The 21,333-nt window shown below is 41.9% G+C and overlaps 1 protein-coding gene across 18 annotated transcripts in view; it reads left to right on the top strand.

Moving 5' to 3' along the window:
- The first annotated feature begins 528 nt into the window (after window positions 1-528).
- TTC33 (tetratricopeptide repeat domain 33) overlaps window positions 529-21,333 on the top strand; it is a 33,894-nt gene continuing 13,089 nt past the window's right edge. For 15 of the 18 annotated variants that reach the window (XR_004967523.1, XR_004967525.1, XR_004967527.1 and 12 more), the window contains exons 1-5: window positions 529-675; window positions 5,426-5,647; window positions 16,282-16,363; window positions 17,995-18,126; window positions 20,310-20,600. Coding sequence is in view for 2 of the 18 variants with exons in the window: in XM_036309045.1 (XP_036164938.1) it covers window positions 5,427-5,647; window positions 16,282-16,363; window positions 17,995-18,126; window positions 20,310-20,663 (789 nt within the window). In the remaining 16 variants the exon portion in view is untranslated. Of the gene's footprint in view, window positions 676-4,273; window positions 4,302-5,425; window positions 5,648-16,281; window positions 16,364-17,994; window positions 18,127-20,309; window positions 21,275-21,333 lie in introns of those variants that run through there. The other 3 variants (XM_036309046.1, XM_036309045.1, XR_004967529.1) reach the window with 3 other exon arrangements.

Below are 21,333 nucleotides of genomic sequence, written 5' to 3'. Positions count from 1 at the left end.
TCGGGAACCACAGCTTGTTTAGGCCGTAATTCCCCCTCCTCTGTCAAACGTGTGTCTTCCGAAGTCCACAGCGGACGCTCCCCGGCCTGCTTCCCTGGCCCTTTTTCAGTGAGTCCGCCTCTGGCCCCTGCGTGGGGCCGGCCTCCACAGCGAGAGCGGACACTCTTCAGAGCAGGGCCATACCTTCCTGCAATAAAGCGCCCACACCACTCTGCCCGCGCCTCCCGGCTTCTCCGCTGGCCGGCTGGGTCGCGCAGCCGCAGTTTCCCACGCCCTCCCGCCGGCGCCTGCGCACTCGATACTTCCGCCTGCTGCTTAGAGGGCGCGCCCAGCTCGGGTGGCTGGACTACAAATCCCAGAGGGTAAAGGAGTGGGGGGGGGGGGCGGCCGCCATGACTTCTGGGATTCGTGGTCCAGGGGAAGGATTGGCGGATGAGAAAAGCTTTGAGAAGCGTCTTTTCCGTGCAGGTTTCTCTGGACGCTTCCGACGCCGCGGGTCGGCCAACCCCGTATCTTGGATTTTAAAAAGTAGGCAGGTCGGAGGTCGGGCCTGGTGATTTCCGCTTCCTGTGGGCAAAGGGCAAGCGGAATGTAAACACGGGAGCCGGGCAGTGGTGCTCAAGTAACTGGCTCCCTCGTCGGTGCTGGGAACCGGAGGAAGAGCAGCAAAAGCAGGCGAGTGGGTCTGTGGTTGCGCGAGAAGGGAGCTTCCGAAGGGGGAGCTGAGGCTCCACGGGCTGTGGCGAAGCCGGGACGCTGAGGCTGGTGCCCAGGGGCGGGCAGGGCTGGGAGTCGGGCCCTCCCCTGCAGCGGCGCCGGGGCGGCCCTCGCCCGCCGCCGATGTGCGTGGCCTTGACCTTCCCCGAGCGGCGGGAGGAGCGGGACCCGAGGCCGGTGCCCGCGGCTGAGGGCGGGGCTGGGAGCTCGCGGGGACTTGCCGGGCAGCTTCGATGAATTTCTCACATTTAAATGGTGAAGAAGGAAGGGAAGCCGCTAATGCCGGTTTCAGCCTCGCGGTGACATTTTCGGGCACCTGGTTTCTGGACCGCCTCATGGCCGGGTGCATCCCAGTACGGGAAGCGTCTGTTTCCATTTCCTGCCGGTGTTCCTGCGGTTCTGGCCTGGGGTGTCGCATCCCCGACAGGGCAGGGACCGGCCTCCCCAGCGCGGGCTGGGGTCTGCCCGGCCCCGGGGGAATCCAGGGCGGCTGCAGGGACCTGCACCAGCGAAAGAGCTCGGAACATGGCATCAATCCTATATAATAAAAGCCTAATATGCAAATCGACCAGCAGAAGACAGGTGGAACCATTGGTTGCTATGACACACACTGACCACCAGGGGGAAGATGCTCAACACAGGAGCTGGCCCCAGTCGGCAGGCCCCAGGCCAGCCAAGGCAGGTGCCAGCAAGGCCCCTCTTCCGCACCCCCCCCCCCTCTGCACCCCCCATCGCCCTGTCTGTCACCCCACAGATTGGCCCTGATTGCCAGCCAGGCCTAAGGACCCTAACCATGCATGAATTTTGTGCACCGGGCCTCTAGTTAAGTATAATTCTGCATAAAATGAATTTATGTGGTTTCATGAGTTTAACAGAAACCCGCTTGATCATGATGTACCTACTGTGTGATGTGTTTTGTTTTTTTATCCTGGTGGAAAATGTAACTACAGATTTAAGAAAGCTTTCTGTATAGTAAGTTTTAATTTAACGTTCAGATAGCCTTAGAACGGGAAACTCGTACTCTTTAAAATACCCAAATCAACTTGGAGGGTTACATTTTCCAAGGCAGACAGTGTGTTGTATCCGTCCTGGGACTCACCCTTCTTTTAAGCCTGCCTGTTCTTATTCTCCTCTGACATCATGGCATCCTTTGTCTGCTCTCTTATAGCACTTTTCCTGTATTGTAATTAACTTTATCTTGGGTGTCCAGACAATTGTGGAGAAAATACAAAGCTTACCATGGTGTTGGTAAGAGATCTGCACTTTTTAACCTCTGGGCACCTTTGATGCTTTGTGGCGTCTTTACTCAGCCCTTATTGTTGCTGTGTCTGCTCTTCCTAGTTGCTGTTTCAGGTCTTTTTTGTTCTCCTGGCTCAGGTTCATCTCTTTTCCTTTTGCTTGGAGCAGAGGACCAGCCTTCTGTTTCTCTGAAAAAAAATGTGAAGCTTGGGGGTATGAAATTTGTCATTTCCTTTTCCCTCTACTTCTGAACTTGCCTAAACTTTTCATTCAATATTAGTTCTTGTCTGAGAGGAATGTATTCTTGTCCCCCTCTGCAAGGCTAAACTTGTCAGTTGCTAGGGGTCATCAGGCTGTTGATACGCCTAAAACCGCATTGTGTCCTGACCTCCCTAGCTTCTGGTCTGTTGGGATCTTACAGGATTTATGGAGGAGAATGGCAGAAACACCTGAGGCAGCAGGGTGTGTGGCTTCTTTATTCCTGGTTGAGAACCACCATTGGGGCCTTGACCAATACCTGTCTTCAGTAGGAGGATGGGGGTGGGGGGTGGTAATGGGAGTCTAAATGAAGTATTAACTTTTAAAAAATATATATTTATTGATTTTTAGAGAGAGGAATGGAGAGGGATAGAGAGAAACATCGATGAGAGAGAAGCATCATTGATTGGCTGCCTACTGCATGCCCCCTACTGGAGATGGAGCCCACAAAGCCAGGCATGTGCCCTGACTGGGAATTGATCTGGTGACCTCTTGGTTCATGGGTTGATGCTCCACCACTGAGCCACACCAGCTGGGCTGAAGAATTAATTAAAAAAAAAATACATATAGGTCTGTCCTTTTTTCCTTTCCTCCCACTCTAAACCCTGCTCCCAGTAGTCTACAGATCTGACCAATGAATTATAATGTAATTTGCCTTTAGTAACCACAGCAGATATCCATCAGTATTAATAAGGTTCCCACCCATTAAAAGAATGCCTCACAAAGTTGCATTTGGAAACTTGAAGCCAGAAAACTAAGTCATCCTCATTCTAGTCACCTTTAGAGACAGTCATACACACGAGACTTCTTTCTTTTTTTTAAAAAGTATATTTTTATTGATTTCATAGAGGGAGAGAGAGATAGAAACATCGATGATGATGAGAAAATAATTGATCGGCTGCCTCCTGCATGCCCCCTACTGGAGATTGAGCCTACAACCCGGGCATTTGGTTAACCCTTATCAACCTGTACATTTCTTTAAAAAAAAAAAAAAGTCTGCTAAACTCAGTCAATATTTATTGAACTGTGAACTGTTGCAAACATAGCTGAAACCTGATCCTACACATTTCTTGATTGCTATAACTTATTGGCACTGACTCATATTCATTAAGAACTTAGGCATGTAACACAATTCTCTTACCCCTTCAATTTCTGCCAATATCTTAGTCTTTCCATGTAAAGGGCCTCACTTTTTCTATCCCTTTCCTTCTAGTGACTACTTATACTTTACTTCAGCCATGTGCCTCAGATGTGAAGACCGTGGTATCTTCTAGAACTCACTATTTCATTTCTTATTCCCACAGTGCCCATTCTTGGATAGTTTTATGAAGACTTCTGGTTCATTGCTTTTCCTATCTCTCAAGTTGGTCAGTCAGTTGATCATAATCTCTTTGGGGTCATAGATTCCTTTAAGAATGCACACACAAACAGGCACATAAAAATTGATATGAAAAATTTAGAGGTTTCTCAGTATTTTTAAGCGCATCCATATAATTAGTAAAGAGTTCTTGGATCCCTCAGTAAATCCCTTCTCTAAATATTCGTTTAATTCTTCTGGGCTTTCCTTTAACTTTGTTTCATCAATTATCCTTTTATTCTTTCTTATCCTTTATTTTTATATATTCTTGCAGATTTACAAAAAAACTTAACATATGTTATCTTTTTGATTCACCCACTGTGAATTTGCCAGATGAATCTTTGAAAAACTTTTTACTATGGAAAATTTCAAACATTTATGAAAGGAGAGAAAAGTATAAAGGATCTTATGTTCTCATCACCTAACTTCCTCAACTGTCAGCTCAGCAGTCTTTTCATCTGTATTTCTCCTCTACTGCACTCCTACCCTCACTGGCTACATTGAAACAGTTCCTAGGTAGCTTATAATTTCATGTGAAATAGTTTATTATGTATGCCTAAAAGATAAGCGTTTTTTAATAAGTGTAATCATAATACTATTTATCATACCTAAAAAATAATTAGTTATTTCTTAATGTCATCAAATACCAAATCAGTGTTCTGATTTCCCCTTTTTCCTCCCCATTGCCTTGTTTGAACCTAGAGCTAACAAGATCCACAAATTCTATTTGGTTAGTATGTGTTTTCGTCTCTCTTAATCTAGAGGTTACCTCCCACCTTTCTCTCCTCCTTTCACCCCTGGCAGTTTTTTTTTTTTTTTTTTTTAAATATATTTTATTGATTTTTTACAGAGAGGAAGGAAGAGGGATAGAGAGTTAGAAACATCGATGAGAGAGAAACATCGATCAGCTGCCTCCTGCACACCCCCTACTGGGGATGTGCCCGCAACCAAGGTACATGCCCTTGACCGGAATCGAACCCGGGACCCTTGAGTCCGCAGGCCGACGCTCTATGCACCGAGCCAAACCGGCCAGGGCCCTGGCAGTTTTTAAGAAAAAATATATTTTATTGATTTTTCATAGAGAAGAAGGGAGAGGGATAGAGAGTTAGAAACATCGATGAGAGAGAAACATCAATCAGCTGCCTCCTGCACATCCCCTACTGGGGATGTGCCCACAACCAAGGTACATGCCCTTGACCGGAATCAAACCTGGGACCTTGCAGTCCTCAGGCCGACACTCTATCCACTGAGCCAAACCAGTTAGGGCACCCCTGGCAGTTTATTTCTTGAAGAAATTAGCTTTATTTTTATGTTTTTGCTGTCTGCATCTCTGTCATGTTATTGTGCATGCTCATCCAGATCCCATGTTTTTTATAAACTATAGGCTGATATGATTTAGGATTAATTTTAGTTAAGAATATATCATGGCTGGTGTGTCCCTTCCATCAGGCGGTGCATAATGTCCACTTGTCTTTCCTGATGTTACTTGATGATTATTTCCGAGGACCACTGTTTAATTAGGAGTGAAGAAATGGTGATAGTCGCCCAGCCGGTGTGGCTCAGTGGTTGAGCATCAACTCATGAACCAGGAGGTTACAGTTCTATTCCAGGTCAGGGCCAGTCTGGGTTGTGGGCTCGGTCCCCAGTGGGACATGCAGAAGGCAGCCAGTCAGCGACTCTCTCATCGTTGATATTTCTATCTCTTGCTCCCTCTCCCTTCCTCTCTGAAATTAAAAAATTAAGAAAATGATGATAGTCTGATTCTGCTATTCCTTTATTCCTTCTTCACTTATTTGGCATATGTCTATAAAGGGCCAAGTTTGACATATAAAGCTGTTTTTTGTGATTTTCCAGAATGGCTTCCTTCGGATGGAAGAGGAAAATTGGTGAGAAGGTCTCAAAGGTCACTTCCCAGCAGTTTGAAGCTGAAGCTGCTGATGAAAAGGATGCAGTTGAGAGTGATGAAGGGAACGGGCTTCATGCCGCCAAACGCAGGAAAGAAAGTCTCCTGGAAGGCTGTGCCAGGAAAAGCAAGCAGCTGAAGGATGAAGGAGCCAGCCTGGCTGAAAATAAAAGGTATGTTTTAGGGCAGTGGTCGGCAAACTCATCAGTCAACAGAGTCAAATATCAGCAGTACGATTGAAATTTCTTTTGAGAGCCAAATTTTTTAAACTTAAACTGTGTAGGTAGGTACATTCAACTTTAAATTTACGGTTTTCGTCTTTTGTTTTTCTTTGCTTCTTCTTTGTAGCCATCTCAAACAGGGCACCTAAAAAAATGTTTCATTTTATAATAATAAAGCCACCAACACAAAAGAATTACAATTCTTAAATTGATGACAAAAATACCAGTAGGATTTGCAGCTGGTTGGAAAAATACAGGTAACTTTATGCTTGAGTAGGTACTTCTGTCACCCACACGCGACTTGCGGACTCGACTAGCACTAACCGCTGCACAGAGTGGCTGGCTGACTGGCTCACTCACCTCGTGCATGAATCGCCCGTCTCCCGCGGCCGCCTGCACTGCGTCTCCCGTCGCCCGACCAACTGACACCTGTCCCTCACTTCTAACGCCACTTCTTCAAAATAGACTTGCCCAGGCCGAAAACCGACTTCTTCGCATGGGCCACGAAGTTTCAGTCACACTGTACGTGCGCCTGCACCTGGTATTTTGTGGAAGAGCCACACTCAAGGGGCCAAAGAGCCCCATGTGGCTCGCGAGCCTCAGTTTGCCAACCACTATTTTCGGGTTTTCCTTTAGAACAGCGGTTCTCAATCTGTGGGTCGTGAACCCTTTGGCTGTCGAACAACCCTTTCATAGGGGTCACCTAAGACCATTCTGCATATCAGATATTTACATTACGATTCATAACAGCAGCAACATTATAGTTATGAAGTAGCAACGAAAATAATTTTATGGTTGGGTCACAACATGAGGAACTGTATTCAAAGGGCCAGAAGGTTGAGAATCACTGCTTTAGAACATTTACGTTTTCTGATCTGCTGTCAGTAGTGGGATGAAGAGTTATGAATTCTATAAGTTTATGTTTTATTTTTTAAAATATATTTTATTGATTTTCCACAGAGAGGAAGGGAGAGGGATAGAGAGTTAGAAACATGGATGAGAGAGAAACATCGATCAGCTGCCTCCTGCACTCCCCCTACTGGGGATGTACCTGCAACCAAGGTACATGCCCTTGACCAGAATCGAGCCTGGGACCCTTCAGTTCATAGGCCAACGCTCTATCCACTAAGCCAAACCGATTAGGGCTAAGTTTATGTTTTAAAATCTGATCTAGGTGCTAAATTAAAGAAATAGGTTTTAAAGTCACCTTGAAACACTTCCCATGGAATCTGAAAGTTTGTAAAAAAGCCTTCTTAAAGATTCTTAAAATGTCTCTGCTCTGCCAGCCTTTCTGTTCTGTCTAAAGTAGAGTAAAAGGCTCTGGTTGTGGCTTAGTGGGTGAGCATTGACTTATGAACCAGGAGGTCACGGTCCGATCCCAGGCACATTCCTGGGTAGGGGCTGTGTCGGGGGCAGCTGATTGATGATTCTGTCTCCTTTTCTTTTCTCTGAAATCAATAAAAATATATTTTTTTAAAAAAATATATATATATATTAAAAAAATATAGAGTAAAAACTCAATAAAATGTAATCCAACTTACTGGTTGGTAGCAGATGGTGTAATTCCTGGAAATGTTCTCTCTGATATGGTGGACCAGATAAATTAGACGTTTTCCTGAATATATACATACTTTAGTAAATATGGAGTTTGATAATAGTTTCATTTATTCTTAGCCCTTCCTCATCTAAACTCTTATACTTTACTTATATGTACCTTTTTTTTCTTTCCCCTTTGCTGTTTCTCCTACTTTTCTTATTCCTTTTCCCCTTCTTCTGCTTAGCTCTTTCAGTGGAACCAAAATCCATTCTTCCACAGATCAGTGGGGAAAGGACACATTGTTTAATAGGTTGTGTAGAGAAAGCTGGAACTTTGTATAGAAGAAGAAAAAAGGATCTATATCTCATACCACATACAGAATGAACTCCAGAGGAATCAAAAATCTTAGTGTGAATAAAAAAAAATATACAAAGGTATCTCTATAACCTAGGAGTGCAGAAGGACTTTTTTATTTTTAAAAATTTCAAATCTATGTTAAAGTTGAAAGAATAGTTGAATCTCCCATATTGCTCTGACTAGACTCAAAATGTGTTTTTTTTTTAAATTTAATTTTAAAAAATATATTTTTATTGATTTCAGAGAGGAAGGGAGAGGGAGAGAGATAGAAACATCACTGATTAGAGAGAATCATTGATCTTTCTCATGCCCCATACTGGGGATTGAGCCCACAACCCTGGCATGTGACCTGACTGGGAATTGAACTGTGACCTTCTGGTTCATAGATTGACACTCAACCACTGAGCCACACCAGCCAAGCTTAATTTAATTTTTAAATTAAATTTTACATTCAGTATTTCTTGAATTAGTTTCAGGTGCATAGCATAGTGGCTAGAGCAGTGGTCGGCAAACCCATTAGTCAGCAGAGCCAAATATCAACAGTACAATGATTGAAATTTCTTTTGAGAGCCAAATTTTTTAAACTTAAACTATATAGGTAGGTACATTGTTATTAACTTAATTAGGGTACTTCTAAGGCTTAGGAAGAGCCACACTCATGGGGCCAAAGAGTCTCATGTGGCTCGTGAGCCGCAGTTTACCGACCACAGGGCTAGACTATCATGTACTTTACAAAGTGATCCCCCCAATACTGCAAGTACCCAGCTGGCACCATTCATAGTTATTACAATACTAGAGGCCCGGTGCACGAAATTCACGCACGGGGCAGGGGATGTCCCTCAGCCAGCCTGCATCCTCTCTAATCTGGGACCCCTCTCACAATCTGGGACTGCTGGCTCCTAACTGCTCGCCTGCCTGCCTGCCTGCCTACCTGCCTGCCGACCTGATTGCCCCTAACCACTTCTGTCTGCCAGCCTGATTGCCCTCTAACCGCTCCCCTGCTGGTCTGATCACTCACAACTGCCCTCCCCTGCCGGCCTGATTGCCCACAACTGCCCTCCCCTGCCGAGACCCGCCTCCTCTGCCGGAACCCACCTCCTCCCCGTGCGAGGCGGAGGAGATGGAGATGCGGGACTGGTCCCCTCCGCGCCGTATATAGCTGTGGGACTCAGCGGCCACCAGGCACCGCCTCTGCTGTGTGTGCAGCGATGTCACGTGAGGCTGTCCCGCCAGGGTGTCGCGTGAGGCTGTCGCGCGAGGGCATGATGCCACCTAGGCTTTTATTATATAAAATTATTGACTGTATTTTCTATGTACTTTACATTAGATTAAAAAACTCTTAATAATTGCTTTATTTATCTTCCTATGCGCATATATACACTTAACTGTTTATCAGAATTTTTTTGCTGATTTATTTGAAAGTAAGTTGCAGGCATTATGACTCCTGGGTCCTAATTCAGCATGCTTCTCCTAAGTGTAAGGATGGTCTTTCACCAAACACAAGAGCTGTCAAACCTATGAAAATGAACTGCAATCTGATATCTAGTCCACATTTAGATTTCTCCAACTTTCACCTAATTCAACTTTAAATAATTGTTTTGTAAGTTAGGATCCAAACGAAGTCCACAGCTTGCATTTGGTTATTGTGTCTCTCTAGTGTCTCCTTGGCCCCCTGCTTTTATCCCCCATATGACACTGACATTTTGAAGAGTCCAGACCAATTTTCTGTTTGATTGTTTCCTTACCATGTTCCTATCTCATGCATTTCTTGTAAACGGAAAGTTGGGTTGAGGTTTGATTTAGATTCTGATTAAACATTTTAGGTAAGAAAACTTCATGTAACGTTTATGCTCTCCACTGCCGCATATTGGAGGCAAATGACATCAGGTTATTAGTGCAGCCTCTGAGAGATATGCCTGTGCCGGTCTGTTTGCTGTGTGTAATATTTGCTGAAAGCCATATTTTTATAAAAATCTTGAAACATTTATCTTTGGTGAAGGAAATATACTAGGAAAAGTACACTTGACATCATGAGGACTGTTGGTTTATTTGCCCTTAAGATACAATTTTTTGAAGACATATGTGTGATGAGCAGGAATAGTCTCCGAGCAGGTTATTGGCCGGACAGACTACTCCCAGACCATCCAGAGATCTAAAACTAGGCCCCGTGCTTGTGACTGCTGTCTGCTATGTGGTAATGAAGAGTCCGAGAAATTAAAGCAGTAGTGCTGAACAAGTACTAGGTCTTTTCTTTGTTTTTCTGTTCTTTTTTATTTTTTATTTTTCCTAATTGTTAAGGGTGGTTAGAAGATTTGTTTATCATTTTTGTCATAAATGAGTCAAAGTTCAAAAAGCAAACAGTTTAGTTTCTAGGTCTGTTGCTATTTTTCATTCTGGGTGTAATCTTGTATTAATACGTTTTAATATAAAACATAAAATGTTGCTTAAGCTCTAATATATCAGTACCTCAAATTGGGAAAGAATGGTAGAAAATAAATAGCAATCAAGGACAGTTAGCAGCTTAACAGCCTAATGTTAGATTGTGAATTCTCATTTGTGGCATTTTAGGCACAAAGATTTTTTATCTTTTATAACTTGGTGAGATTGATCACTCTGTTCTTAGTCAGAAGAAAACTAAGTGTAAATTTCCCACACTTATGAAATCACTTTCAGAACACCCATAAAACATCTTTAGAAATTCCTGCAAATGTCTGTTCAAAGTTCATTAACGTTGTTGTTTTTGCCTTTTTCTCTGGACCACACTAATGAGTGGAAGGGAAAAGCTCTTAAGTTATTGCCATTGTTTTCCCTCTGAGTTTCCTGTGCCGAGGAGGGATATCAACTTTGTCGATAAACAAAATAACTCTTGTTTTTTGCTTGCGTGTCAAAACATTGAGTCATTTCATTAAAATCAGCTGGATTAGATGCTCTATTTGAATGAAGGACAATGAGATCAGTAAGTTTTTTTGCTCATTGGTATTTGTTTTAGAATAGTGTACACACAGCTTTAGGAAATAACTAAACAGAATTAAAGGCATCTAGGGGAATCGAGCAGTTTGGTGATTCTGTGCCAAAAATAAGTATAAATAATCGTTTAAAATATCTAAGAGAATATTAAACTTGGTTGAAAATAAGTAGAAAATAATAGAAGCAGAAATAGTGAAGTTAAATTTTAAAAATAAAGCTCAGCCCCTGCTAGTACTTGCATGTGGATTGTGAAGTTATTTTACCTCTGTTCAGATCCTAGCTTTATCATTTCTACCTGCACAAACTTGGCAGGTTACTGTTTTTTTAAGTTTCGGTTTCCAGTTTCCTCAGGTGCACAATGGAGAGATTTATCTCCTAGCCCCTGGGGGATTAAAGAGCAAGTGCATACAAAAGCTGAGCATGCACCTGGCACCCAGCACCCTCAGTACCTGTACTTCAGATATTATATTTTAGGATGTTATGCATGATTGGTATATTTCATGTAGTGTTAACGTTTTTTTGTAAGATGTTGTTCAGACATTTTTTTTCTAGAATTATTACTAACTAGGATATACCTTCTCAGTAGTTACAGTGTGTCCTAACTTCGATATGTTGGCTTTTATGGTTTCAACCACTAGATGGTGATATTTGATTGTGTAGCTAAGTAGTCTATTTTTTCTTTGAGAATTAGTGCGTATGTGTGTGAAGCAGGACTAGAATTAGAATTTACCATGAACTTGTCTCGTCTAGAAAAGTATACCCATCAAAGGGAACTCGAGGGTGACTTGGCCATGTAACCCACACGGTCTTGAGTGCCAGCGTGGCTGTATCTCATGACAGTGATCTTCATCTTGATGTCATTTGTTCCTCTCTCTTGGCTCCTTCTCACTGGGATACAAGCATAATCTAACAGCATCCATTTAAAAGCTTTGGTTTTCTCAGTGCTTAGAGCACCACCTCCCCACTCCCACCCCCACCCCAACTCCTGCCCGGACTGAGGGTCTCAGGTTCCATTCTGGTCAAGGGCATGTACCTCGGTTGCAGTTTTGATCCCTGGCTCTGGTTAGGGCATGTGTGGGAGGCAAACTGTTGATGTGTCACTTTCACATCCATGTTTCTCTTTCTCCCTCTCCATCTCCCTCATCCCTCCCTTTCACTCTCTAAAGATCAATGGAAAAAAATATCCTCTGGTGAGGATTAAAATAAAGAAAAGAAGCTTCCCTTGACTCATATGCCCTACAATTTCTCTGCTTTCCTTCTCCACAAACTCCATTGCTTGATGGATTATTCTCTCAGTCCATTCCACTCAGATTTCTGTCCCCACTCATCCGCTGACCCACTCTTACAGAGAGATATCTCTGTTCTCATTTACTGTGCCTCGCACGGCCCAGCACAGCTGACCCCTCCCTTCCTAAACACACTGCTCCCTAACCACAGCACTGTCGTGCCTGTCCTTGTTTCAACGTCCACACCTTCATTTTCTTTGCTTGGTCTTTTCTTTTGCTCATTTTCTAAATATTGGTGGGCAACAGTGTTTAGAAAGTACTTCTTGTCCTTTCCAAATATAGTCTTTGCCTTCTTAAACTTCCATGGCCTCCTGCTCTCAGCACCATCTCTTGTCTTCCCACCTGAGTCCTGGACTTTCTACTGTTTGATGCTTGCTTTAGACCCACTTGGGTGTCTAGTTAGTATCTGAAACGTAAGATGTACAGAGCAGAACTCTTGATTTTTCTCCCAAACATCTGCTCCTTTCTAGTCTTCGCTATGTCAGTGAAAGGCCCCGCCCTGTACCGAGTAACCGAAGCCCAAACGCCAGCAGTCAAGTCTGCTGGCTTCTGGCTGACCAGAGCTCATCTTCCCCAGTCACCCCCGCTCCCTGCCTTTGAGACCATCAGGCCCCGGCAGCTGCTGTCCTCACAGACCAAAGAGCCCCACGTGTGGTGCTAACTCACAATGAAAGACCTCGATGCTGGCCAGCTGGACCTGTGGATCCTCTGGGGGGACGGATCGCACACCAGGAGTAGTTGGGTTAAAGCTTGTGGGGAAGACTTCGATGATGGGAGGCAGGCAAAGCTTTTCCTTCTTCCACCACCGGGCTGCTTCCAAGACGCACGGTTCATCCAGTCTCTCCAAGGAAGTTCTACAGGAAAAGCGATCATCAGGGTTGGTTTTTGAAGCCTTTGCCAGCTTAACATACACCTTGTATTTATTCTCCCGCTTTCCTGCCTCACTTCTCTTTTTCTCCCTCACTCTGGCTTCCCTGGGATCCTGCTCCCACAGAGTCAGTTACCTTAGGCCTCAGACTCTCTTTCCCAGGCAACCCAAACTAAGACACCATCTTGGATTCCTTTCCTTTTTCTTTTTTTCCTTTCTCACTTCCAAATCCAGTCCATGTTGAGTTGACTGTTTTTCCAACATAGTCTAACTCTCTTTTATCTTCCCCTCTGTTTTCACCTTGTCTAGTCTGCGGTCATCTCTTACCTAGATGACTCCTCGTGTAGCTTCCTAACTGGTCTCCTGTGCTCATTCTCACTCCCCCACGGTCCATTCTCCCCGGGGCCCCCATCACACCCATACAGTGAAACCTGTCTCATAACCACTGGCCTGCTGGTTCCTACGTGATTGTGGCCGTGGCTACTTTCCCTCCCCTTCCTCCTGCTATAGCCAGACTGGTGTTCTTTCTTTTCCTCAGGACACGGGTGCTTAGTCCTGCCTTGGGCTCCTTCTGTCCTTTGTCTGGAATGAACTTTCTGCAGATCTCCAGTTGGCTGAGGACTTTTTCACATTCAGATCTCGGCTCAAATGTCTGCGTAGAGACCTTTCCTGACCATGCATTCTGAGTGGCCACCCGGTCACTACCTACCACATCACTCCAGTTGCTTTTCATCATGGCATTTATCAGATTCTAACTTGTGCTTGTTGTCTTTCTCTCTCCACATGCAGATGTTCTAGAATGTAAGATCTAGAAGAGTAAGGTCCATTTATATCTTTTTTAAAAATTTTAAAATTGAATTTATTGGGGTGAAATTGGTTAATAAAATTACAGGTTCGAAATGTACAATGCTCTAATACATCATCTTATATTGTATTGTGTTCAACACTCAGAGAGTTAAGTGTCCTTCTATCACCATTTATCCTCCCTTTACCCTCTTCCACCTGTTCCACCTTCAGGCCCCTTTTTATCTTGTTGAATGCTACATCCTCAGTTCTTAGACTCCTACCTGGCCCAGAGGAGGTGCTCAATAAATATTTATGAAGTGAATAAGCTGATAACTATAGAGCTCATTAAACTCGAAACGATAGTAAATGAGAAATTTAATTAGGAACAAAGTAGCTAAACACTGATACTTCTATCTGGTGGGTGAGTGTGCTATCTCACTGCCTGGCCTGGTCACCAGCTGGCCCGTGCCTCATGGAGGTGTTATCTTCCCCAGTCCTGGTGCAACCCTGGGCTGCTCCTTTGCTTCCTTCCTGGTGCTGTTCAGTTGGATACTGTGAAGGTTGCCTATAAACTGGCTGAGTCAGACTTGGGTCACTTATTAACCATAGTGACTCTAAACCACGTTTTTATCTTTTAATGCCTCCTATCCAACAGCTGCAGTAGGGCTGTGCCTGCTCAGTGTGTTCCAAACTGAAGTTGAGTTAGTAGGTCCTCTGTGGAGCGTATCTGCATCATGTTCTGTGAGAGCATAATAAGGGAGACGGTTGGTGTATTAGGTGCCAAGTGTCCCATGACCTGCAAGTGGTGTTACCCTTTACTTGTAGGCCAGGAGAAGGGAAGCACCCATTGATGGTCTTGCCTGCATCTGTTAGTTCATAAATGATAATTTTAAAAATGGTAATATTCCTGGCACATTTATCATCTGTTTTTCGCCTCTAGAGAATTTTCCCTCATAAACATTTATTTACAGTTTATTTCTAAAATTTAGAAGGAAGATTGTCCTATCTTTGTCCCTTACAAAGGTTTTGCACATAGTGGTCCCTGCAGTAGATCTGGCAGCCGTCTCTGCACATTTGGATGTGCTGCATGGACCACCAGCCATGGTGGGGTGAGTCTTCAGCGTCGTCACACACGGTCTGCTGCTGCGAGATATCAGTGGCCGGTGAGGCAGGCTGAGCACAGCTCGCTCCGGGGCCCTCACCGCTGCTGGCCGTGGCAGACTGATTCTCAGCTGGCTGTCGCCCATCTGCATGTGCCCAGGTGGCATCAGACCCTGGAAATGGTGTTGCCCATTTGTGTTATTTCCTAATAAAGGAACTATTCTATAGCAAGGTGAATACAGAGAGAATGTACTTTTGTTTATGTTCTTCGACTTTGTATTTTCTGCCAAATTCTGCCTCTGTTTTTTTTTTTTTTCCGTTCTCTGCCCCCTGCTTACAAATCAGTACATTTTTAGTCATGTTTGGTTTGGATCTTCTCATGCTGGGTAGGGAATTATACTCAAGAACACATACAGAGGACATGAGGGAACTGGAAAATAGGCAACAAGAACTGATTCAAGAGAAGATAGAACATGATGGGGCTTAATGTACTATGAGAGATATTAAAATCGGCTCATCCCCCCTGGTTTTTATTAGCATTAGCTGGGGACTTTGGAAAAATACAGATGCCTGAGTCCTACTCTGAGAATTTCTGTTTTAATTGATCTGAGGCAGGGACCAGCTTGTGTGTGTGTGTGTGTGTGTGTGTGTGTGTGTGTGTGTGTGTGTGTGTGTATTTTTCCTCCATAATCTCCATAGATCATTCTGTATGTAGCCAGGAATGAAAACTGGTGGACTATATATTTTCTATTTAGCTCTAGAAACCAGAACCAGTAGCATTGGGCGAAAGGCACAAGACAGAAAGGTACAATGAAAAATACTCTGGTAATTAAAACTTTCTCCTCCTGGAAATACTCAAGTATACATGAGTTAACTTTCGTGAAGGATGCTGTGAAGATGACTGCTTTGGCTAACATGTAGGACTTGCTCATTCCTTTAGAAAGGAAGAGTGCTTCTGTGCTGCTGCAGGTTTGGCCTGGAGTGTGCAGAGGTCAGTTTTGGGCACGTGGAGTTTGAGATGTTTTTGGGCCATCTAGATGGAGATGCTAGTTGACTACATGGCTTTGGAGCTCGACAGAGACGTGATGAAGAGAACATCAGTGAAAGGTGTGGCAGAAGTGACCTCCATACTTGCTTCATTTATTCAGCCCACATCTTATCCACGTGCCTGTGTTCATAGTGATGGACAGGACAGTGCTTCTGTGTTCATGGGCCTCATAGGCAAGGCCACTAAACACTGAAGGGTCTGTACACAATTCCCGGCAGCTTTTTGCCATCTGTCAGCTAGGCGGCTGCAGTCTAGAGCCCAGGGCTGCACCTGGATTGTAAAGTCCTTAGAAAAGTTCTCTGTAAGACATCTAAAATGACTGACAACATGTGCCGACATTGAGGTTGATGAGAAAAAGAGAAATTTTTGTGGTGATTGCTCAGCCCAGGGAATAAAATCTTGGAGAAAACTTTTCAAAATCTTTTTTATTTATGTTTTGCTTTTTTTTTTTCTTTTGGCCACCTTTCCCTTTATCTCTTAAATTTTCCTACTTTTTGTAACGTCAGTGCTATCAGTTCTTGAATAGAGATATTGCTTGATAAACAATTATTCCTTAGTATCTGGTTTTTAAATTTGGTCATGTGCTCTCAAGGACTCATTAGAAATATGATATAAATGTTACTTTAACAACCACAGATATCGAGAGGCGATTCAGAAGTGGGATGAAGCACTGCAGTTAACCCCAGATGATGCTACCCTATATGAGATGAAGTCACAGGTAAGGGCTATGAAGAAGGCCACTTTCATTATGAAATTGCACTGTGTTTGTTTGATGAGCTTGATGAACCAAAATAGCATTTCCTGCTATTTTCTTTTTACTACTAAAATACAGTTTATTTGGGGAGAAATTGTTACGATATTATTTATGACTTTTTCTTATATATCAAATTAGAAATTTGTTTACCTTCATAATGCAGTTAACTGCTATTTCAACTTAACTATGATATGAGCACATGGGCATCTTTTAAAAAGTCTCTGGTAATCTCGTAAATACATGAAATATGTTTGCTTTCCTTGGAAATTAAGTGTAGTGGATTTTGCAATAACTTTCTTCTAGTGGATTGGATTCTAGATGATATTTCTCTGAAAAATGGCCTAGTCCTTAGCAAAACGTTAGAATAGGCTCAATTTATTAATAGTTTAAAAATACCATTTGTACTTAAAAATACATTTTTAATATTTTGTGGGAAAGTTTATAAAGAAAACCTCTGAGTACTTGGATTAAATTATCTAAGAGAACTTCAAATCTCAAAGCATTGATCATATTTTTGGCAGGAAATAGTTGCAATGCTGCCTTCATCCATGTGCCTAACATCTTTCCTGATGATGAGCTCAAACACAGGGTACATTCTTTATCAGCTGTGATTTTAGTTTATCCAGGAAAAACCCAAATTATGTCTACTAAATAAAAGTGGTATGAGGACCATCATTTGGATAAATAATTTTCTTTTTTTAAAAAGTGTTTTTATTGATTGGGGGGGAGGGGGAGGAAAAGGGAGAGGGATAGAGAGAGAGAAACATCAATGAGAGAGAAACATCAATTGGCTGTCTCCTGCACGCATGCTACTGGGAATTGAGCCTGCGACCCAGGTGGTTGTGTGCTCTTACTGGGAATCCAACCAGTGACCTCTTGGTTCATGGGTCAGTGCTCAACCACTGAGCCACTCTGGCTGGGCTAGATAAGTCATTTTCAGTCTTGAATCTGTATATACATATTAAAGGCAGGATTTGTGGTGAATTGTATGAAATGAGTTGTTTAATTTGGAACTTGATAATGATGATTGTTTCACAAATTTTGTGAAATGCATGTGGTCCCAAAGATTATTGATAATATGCAGCCCTTTTTTTTTTTAAAGGTGAAGGGTTCAGGAACACCCTGGTTTTTCTGATGTGTGGTGTGAAGAACCCAGTTGTGGGGAGGCCTGTGGAATGTTTGCATGGCTTTTATAGCAGGAAGGTGTTCACTGGGGTTAGGGTGGGTGGTTGAACACCTGGGGTACCCTAAAATCCACATTGTAAGTGGAATAAATAGAAGTGGAATTGAGAGATCAAATAGTTCTGAGCTACCATGGCGAGAGTATGACTGCATGGTTTTGACTGATGGACAACAGTGTTCAATAATTGGAAAGGGAATGATTTACATTTTTATAGTTTTTCAGGAGAAGGAAGAAGAATGTGATTCCTGACCCTGAATGGCAGTGGAGGAGTCAAAACCACTGAAATACTATGTTTACCAGACTGAAAATATGTTTTTAAAAATGGAAAGAGTTACTTATATATGGTTATCTATTAGTAGTTTGCTAGTTTATGAATATTACTGACAGGTTTTGTTTCTTTGTTTGACTATAGGTCCTAATGTCACTTCATGAAATGTTCCCTGCAGTTCACGCAGCAGAAATGGCTGTGCAGAGAAATCCACATTCGTGGGAGTCTTGGCAAACTCTGGGGCGCGCTCAGCTTGGATTAGGAGAGATAGTGTTGGTAAGGAAGTCTGATATCTGATTATAATGCTAAAATTCTGTTTTTTTAATATTTACTTATTTATTTTTAAAGATTTTTTAAATTGAATTTTAAAGAGAAAGGAAGGGAGAGGGAAAGATGTGATGGAGAAACATGGATCGGCTGACCGGGAATTGAACCGGCAACTTTTTGGTGCACTGGACAACTTCCAACCGACTAAGCCACACTGGCCAGGGCTATGATGCTAAAATTTTATTTTGACATGTTTTGATCAGCTCAACCTAAACGTTAGTCATTTATCAAATCTATGTAAAAAATAAATAGCCAATCAACCCTTAAAGGTATTAAACGACAAACACAGGTCAGAGTTATTACTGTTATTTACATCATAAACACCAATTCAATCAGGGTCAGAATATTTTTCAGGTAATTTGAATCATGAAAGTTAATAAAAAAATTTCACATAGCCTGAACGCATCCTGACCAGGATCGAAACCGAAACCTAGGTCTATGCCCTGACTGAAAATTGAACCTGCAACCTTTTGGTGTATGGGATGGACACTCTAACCAACTGAGCCATCTGGCCAGGGCAAAATTTTAAGTTTTTTTAAATAAGAGTACTCATTGTTTAACTGTTTTATTTTTTTCTATTTATGTGGTTTTGCCCATTATATTGTGAAGTTCTTGGAGGAATTAAAACTTATTTTGTCCTCCTTTAATGTTTTTTAGGGCTCTATTTGAGAAAATTCTAAATTTGCAATATTTATGTAAACTTAACCTGTTCTTTTGAAAGACTGGAATGGCTAAAAATTACTCAATGTCATAATGAAGGGATACTATGAAAAATACATTGAAAGCAAGCTAAAATTTCTGATATAACAATTCTTATTACAGAGGTGGGCAAAAGTAGGTTTATAGTTATTTGTATGAAAAATAATACAATAATTAATAAATAATACAAGAATAAACTATTTTGTGCACTCACAACTATAAATCTACTTTGCCCCACCCACATATATAAACATAAGAAAATACATAGTTAAATGGAACGGATAATAAATTAAAAGTCAATAGTTGGTAGATCTCTATAAGTAATTATTTATATTTTTATACAGAATTGGGTGTATATGTTGGAAAATGAATTTAGGCTTGGTTCTTCATTTTCTAATTTTTTGAGGTGTAAAGGTAGGTGTTTTTGGGTTTTTTTTTTTTTACTTGAGATTGTTCTTTTTTAACAGGCATTTAGTGCTATAAACTTCCCTTTTCTGCTTTTGCTGCATCTCATAATTTTAGTGTATTTTTATTTTCATTTGTGTCAAGATCTTTCTTAATTTCTCTTTGATTTCTTTTTGAACTTACTGATTGTTCAAGAGTGCGTTAATGTCTGCATATTTGTGAATTTTCCCATTATCCTTTTGCTATTGATTTGTAGTTTATTCCATTTTGGTCAGAAAAGATGGTTGACATGCCTTTTTAAATTTGTTAAGACTTGTTTTGTGGTATAACATGTTTTCTGTCCTAGAAAATGTTCCATGTGTACTCGCCAAGATGTCTGTTCTGCTGCTGTTGGGTGAAAGGTTCTGTGTAGGTCTGTGTGGTCTGTTGCTCAAATCTTCTGTTTCCTTATTGATGTTCCTCCCTTCAGTTCTGTCCGTGTTGACTTTATACACACAGGTGTTCTGATGTTGGGTGCGTATGTTTTGATAAGTGTTATATAATTATGGGGAGTTGACCATTTTTCGTTATGCAGCGTCTGCCTTGATCTCCCATGACACTTAGTTTTAGTGCATGTTAGCATTACTGTGATCTAAACTCTTGGTTTCAGCGTTGTGCGTTTCTGGTACCTTCCTGACTCTGATTTAGCCCTGGAAATCACTGAATTCATGTATTAGCTGATCTGCAGAAGCTGAAAATGTGTTTGCCTTGTTTTGAGCTATAATATCAGTACCTCTATTTTGATGGACTTCTAATCCTCATCAGCAATTTGTCAATCCCTTTCACAGTTTTATAACCTTTGCTTTTTTCTTCATAGTCATCATCCATGGTTAGGGCACCGCCCTAACTTCCATTTTTACATCCATATACTATATTTTATATATATATATATATATATATACATGCAGATATTGTGGATTATGCTAAACACATTCATTTTTTTTTTTAAAACAATGCAAGGAGAAAAACCTGGCCTTTTCTTTCCCTAGGCAATTCGAAGTTTTCAAGTAGCCCTTCATATCTATCCAATGAACCCTGAAATATGGAAAGAAGACCTTTCTTGGGCAAGAAAGCTCCAGGAGCAGCAAAAGGTAGCCCAGAGGATTAAAAAAAATGAAGCACCAGCGGAAGTCACACATGTCTCACCCAAGTCCATTCCCGACTATGACTTTGAAAGTGATGAGATTGTTGCTGTTTGCGCAGCTATTGCTGAGAAACAAAAGCCGGTTTCAGATAATAAAACCATGGTTATTGTGTCCGCTTCTGGGACCGTGGAGACTGTAAGTGAGAAGGAAGATGGGGCCACTGCCCCCGATGGCTCTGTTTTTATCAAAGCCCGATGAAGCTTAGCAGGAGCTCCTTGAATCCACCTGTTTGATTGCCACAAAGTTTTAGGCAAACAGGCATTTACTCTGGAGAAACAGGGTCACACTCCTGTTTGTAAAATCAGTTTTTCAGATGAGGCATATACAAACTAAAGGGTAGGATTATTATAGAGTGTTTGGACTCTGCTTTGATAAGTTATGATTTAAACTTAAGATTAGAATTCTGACTACAATGGTTTTTGATGAATAAACTTAATCCAAATGTATGAGTGAATACATTTTAAAGACAGAACTTGGAAGTGAATGCTCCAGTAGTGAATAAATTGATGGCCAGTGTTATTAAAATATTGACTTTTTTATGACAAGGAAGTGGGTGATTTCTCTCCCTCCAAAAAAATATACTGCTATTACTGTTCACTCTTCTATTTTTCTTGTTTTATTAGAGTAACTTTGTCATGAAGCTTGAGTATTTTGATGTTCATGTTTCTTTCAAAATTGTCATTTGGTTGTAGGTAGATTCTTTGCAAGTTCAGCTGGAAATGCATGCAACTGTGTGTGTTCCGGACATTTTCTGTAGAGACTCTTACATCGGATTTATGCTTGTTTTGACTTTAAAATTACTATCACCACGATAGTTGTCACCTTCAGTATTTTATGGATGTGGGAATTACTGATACATTGTCAGAAT

Source organism: Myotis myotis, unplaced genomic scaffold (genome assembly GCF_014108235.1).
Source record: "Myotis myotis isolate mMyoMyo1 unplaced genomic scaffold, mMyoMyo1.p scaffold_m19_p_5, whole genome shotgun sequence".
NCBI lineage: Eukaryota > Metazoa > Chordata > Mammalia > Chiroptera > Vespertilionidae > Myotis > Myotis myotis.
The sequence above is the reverse complement of the archived record's forward strand: the minus strand, read 5'-3'. Positions and strand labels throughout refer to the sequence as shown.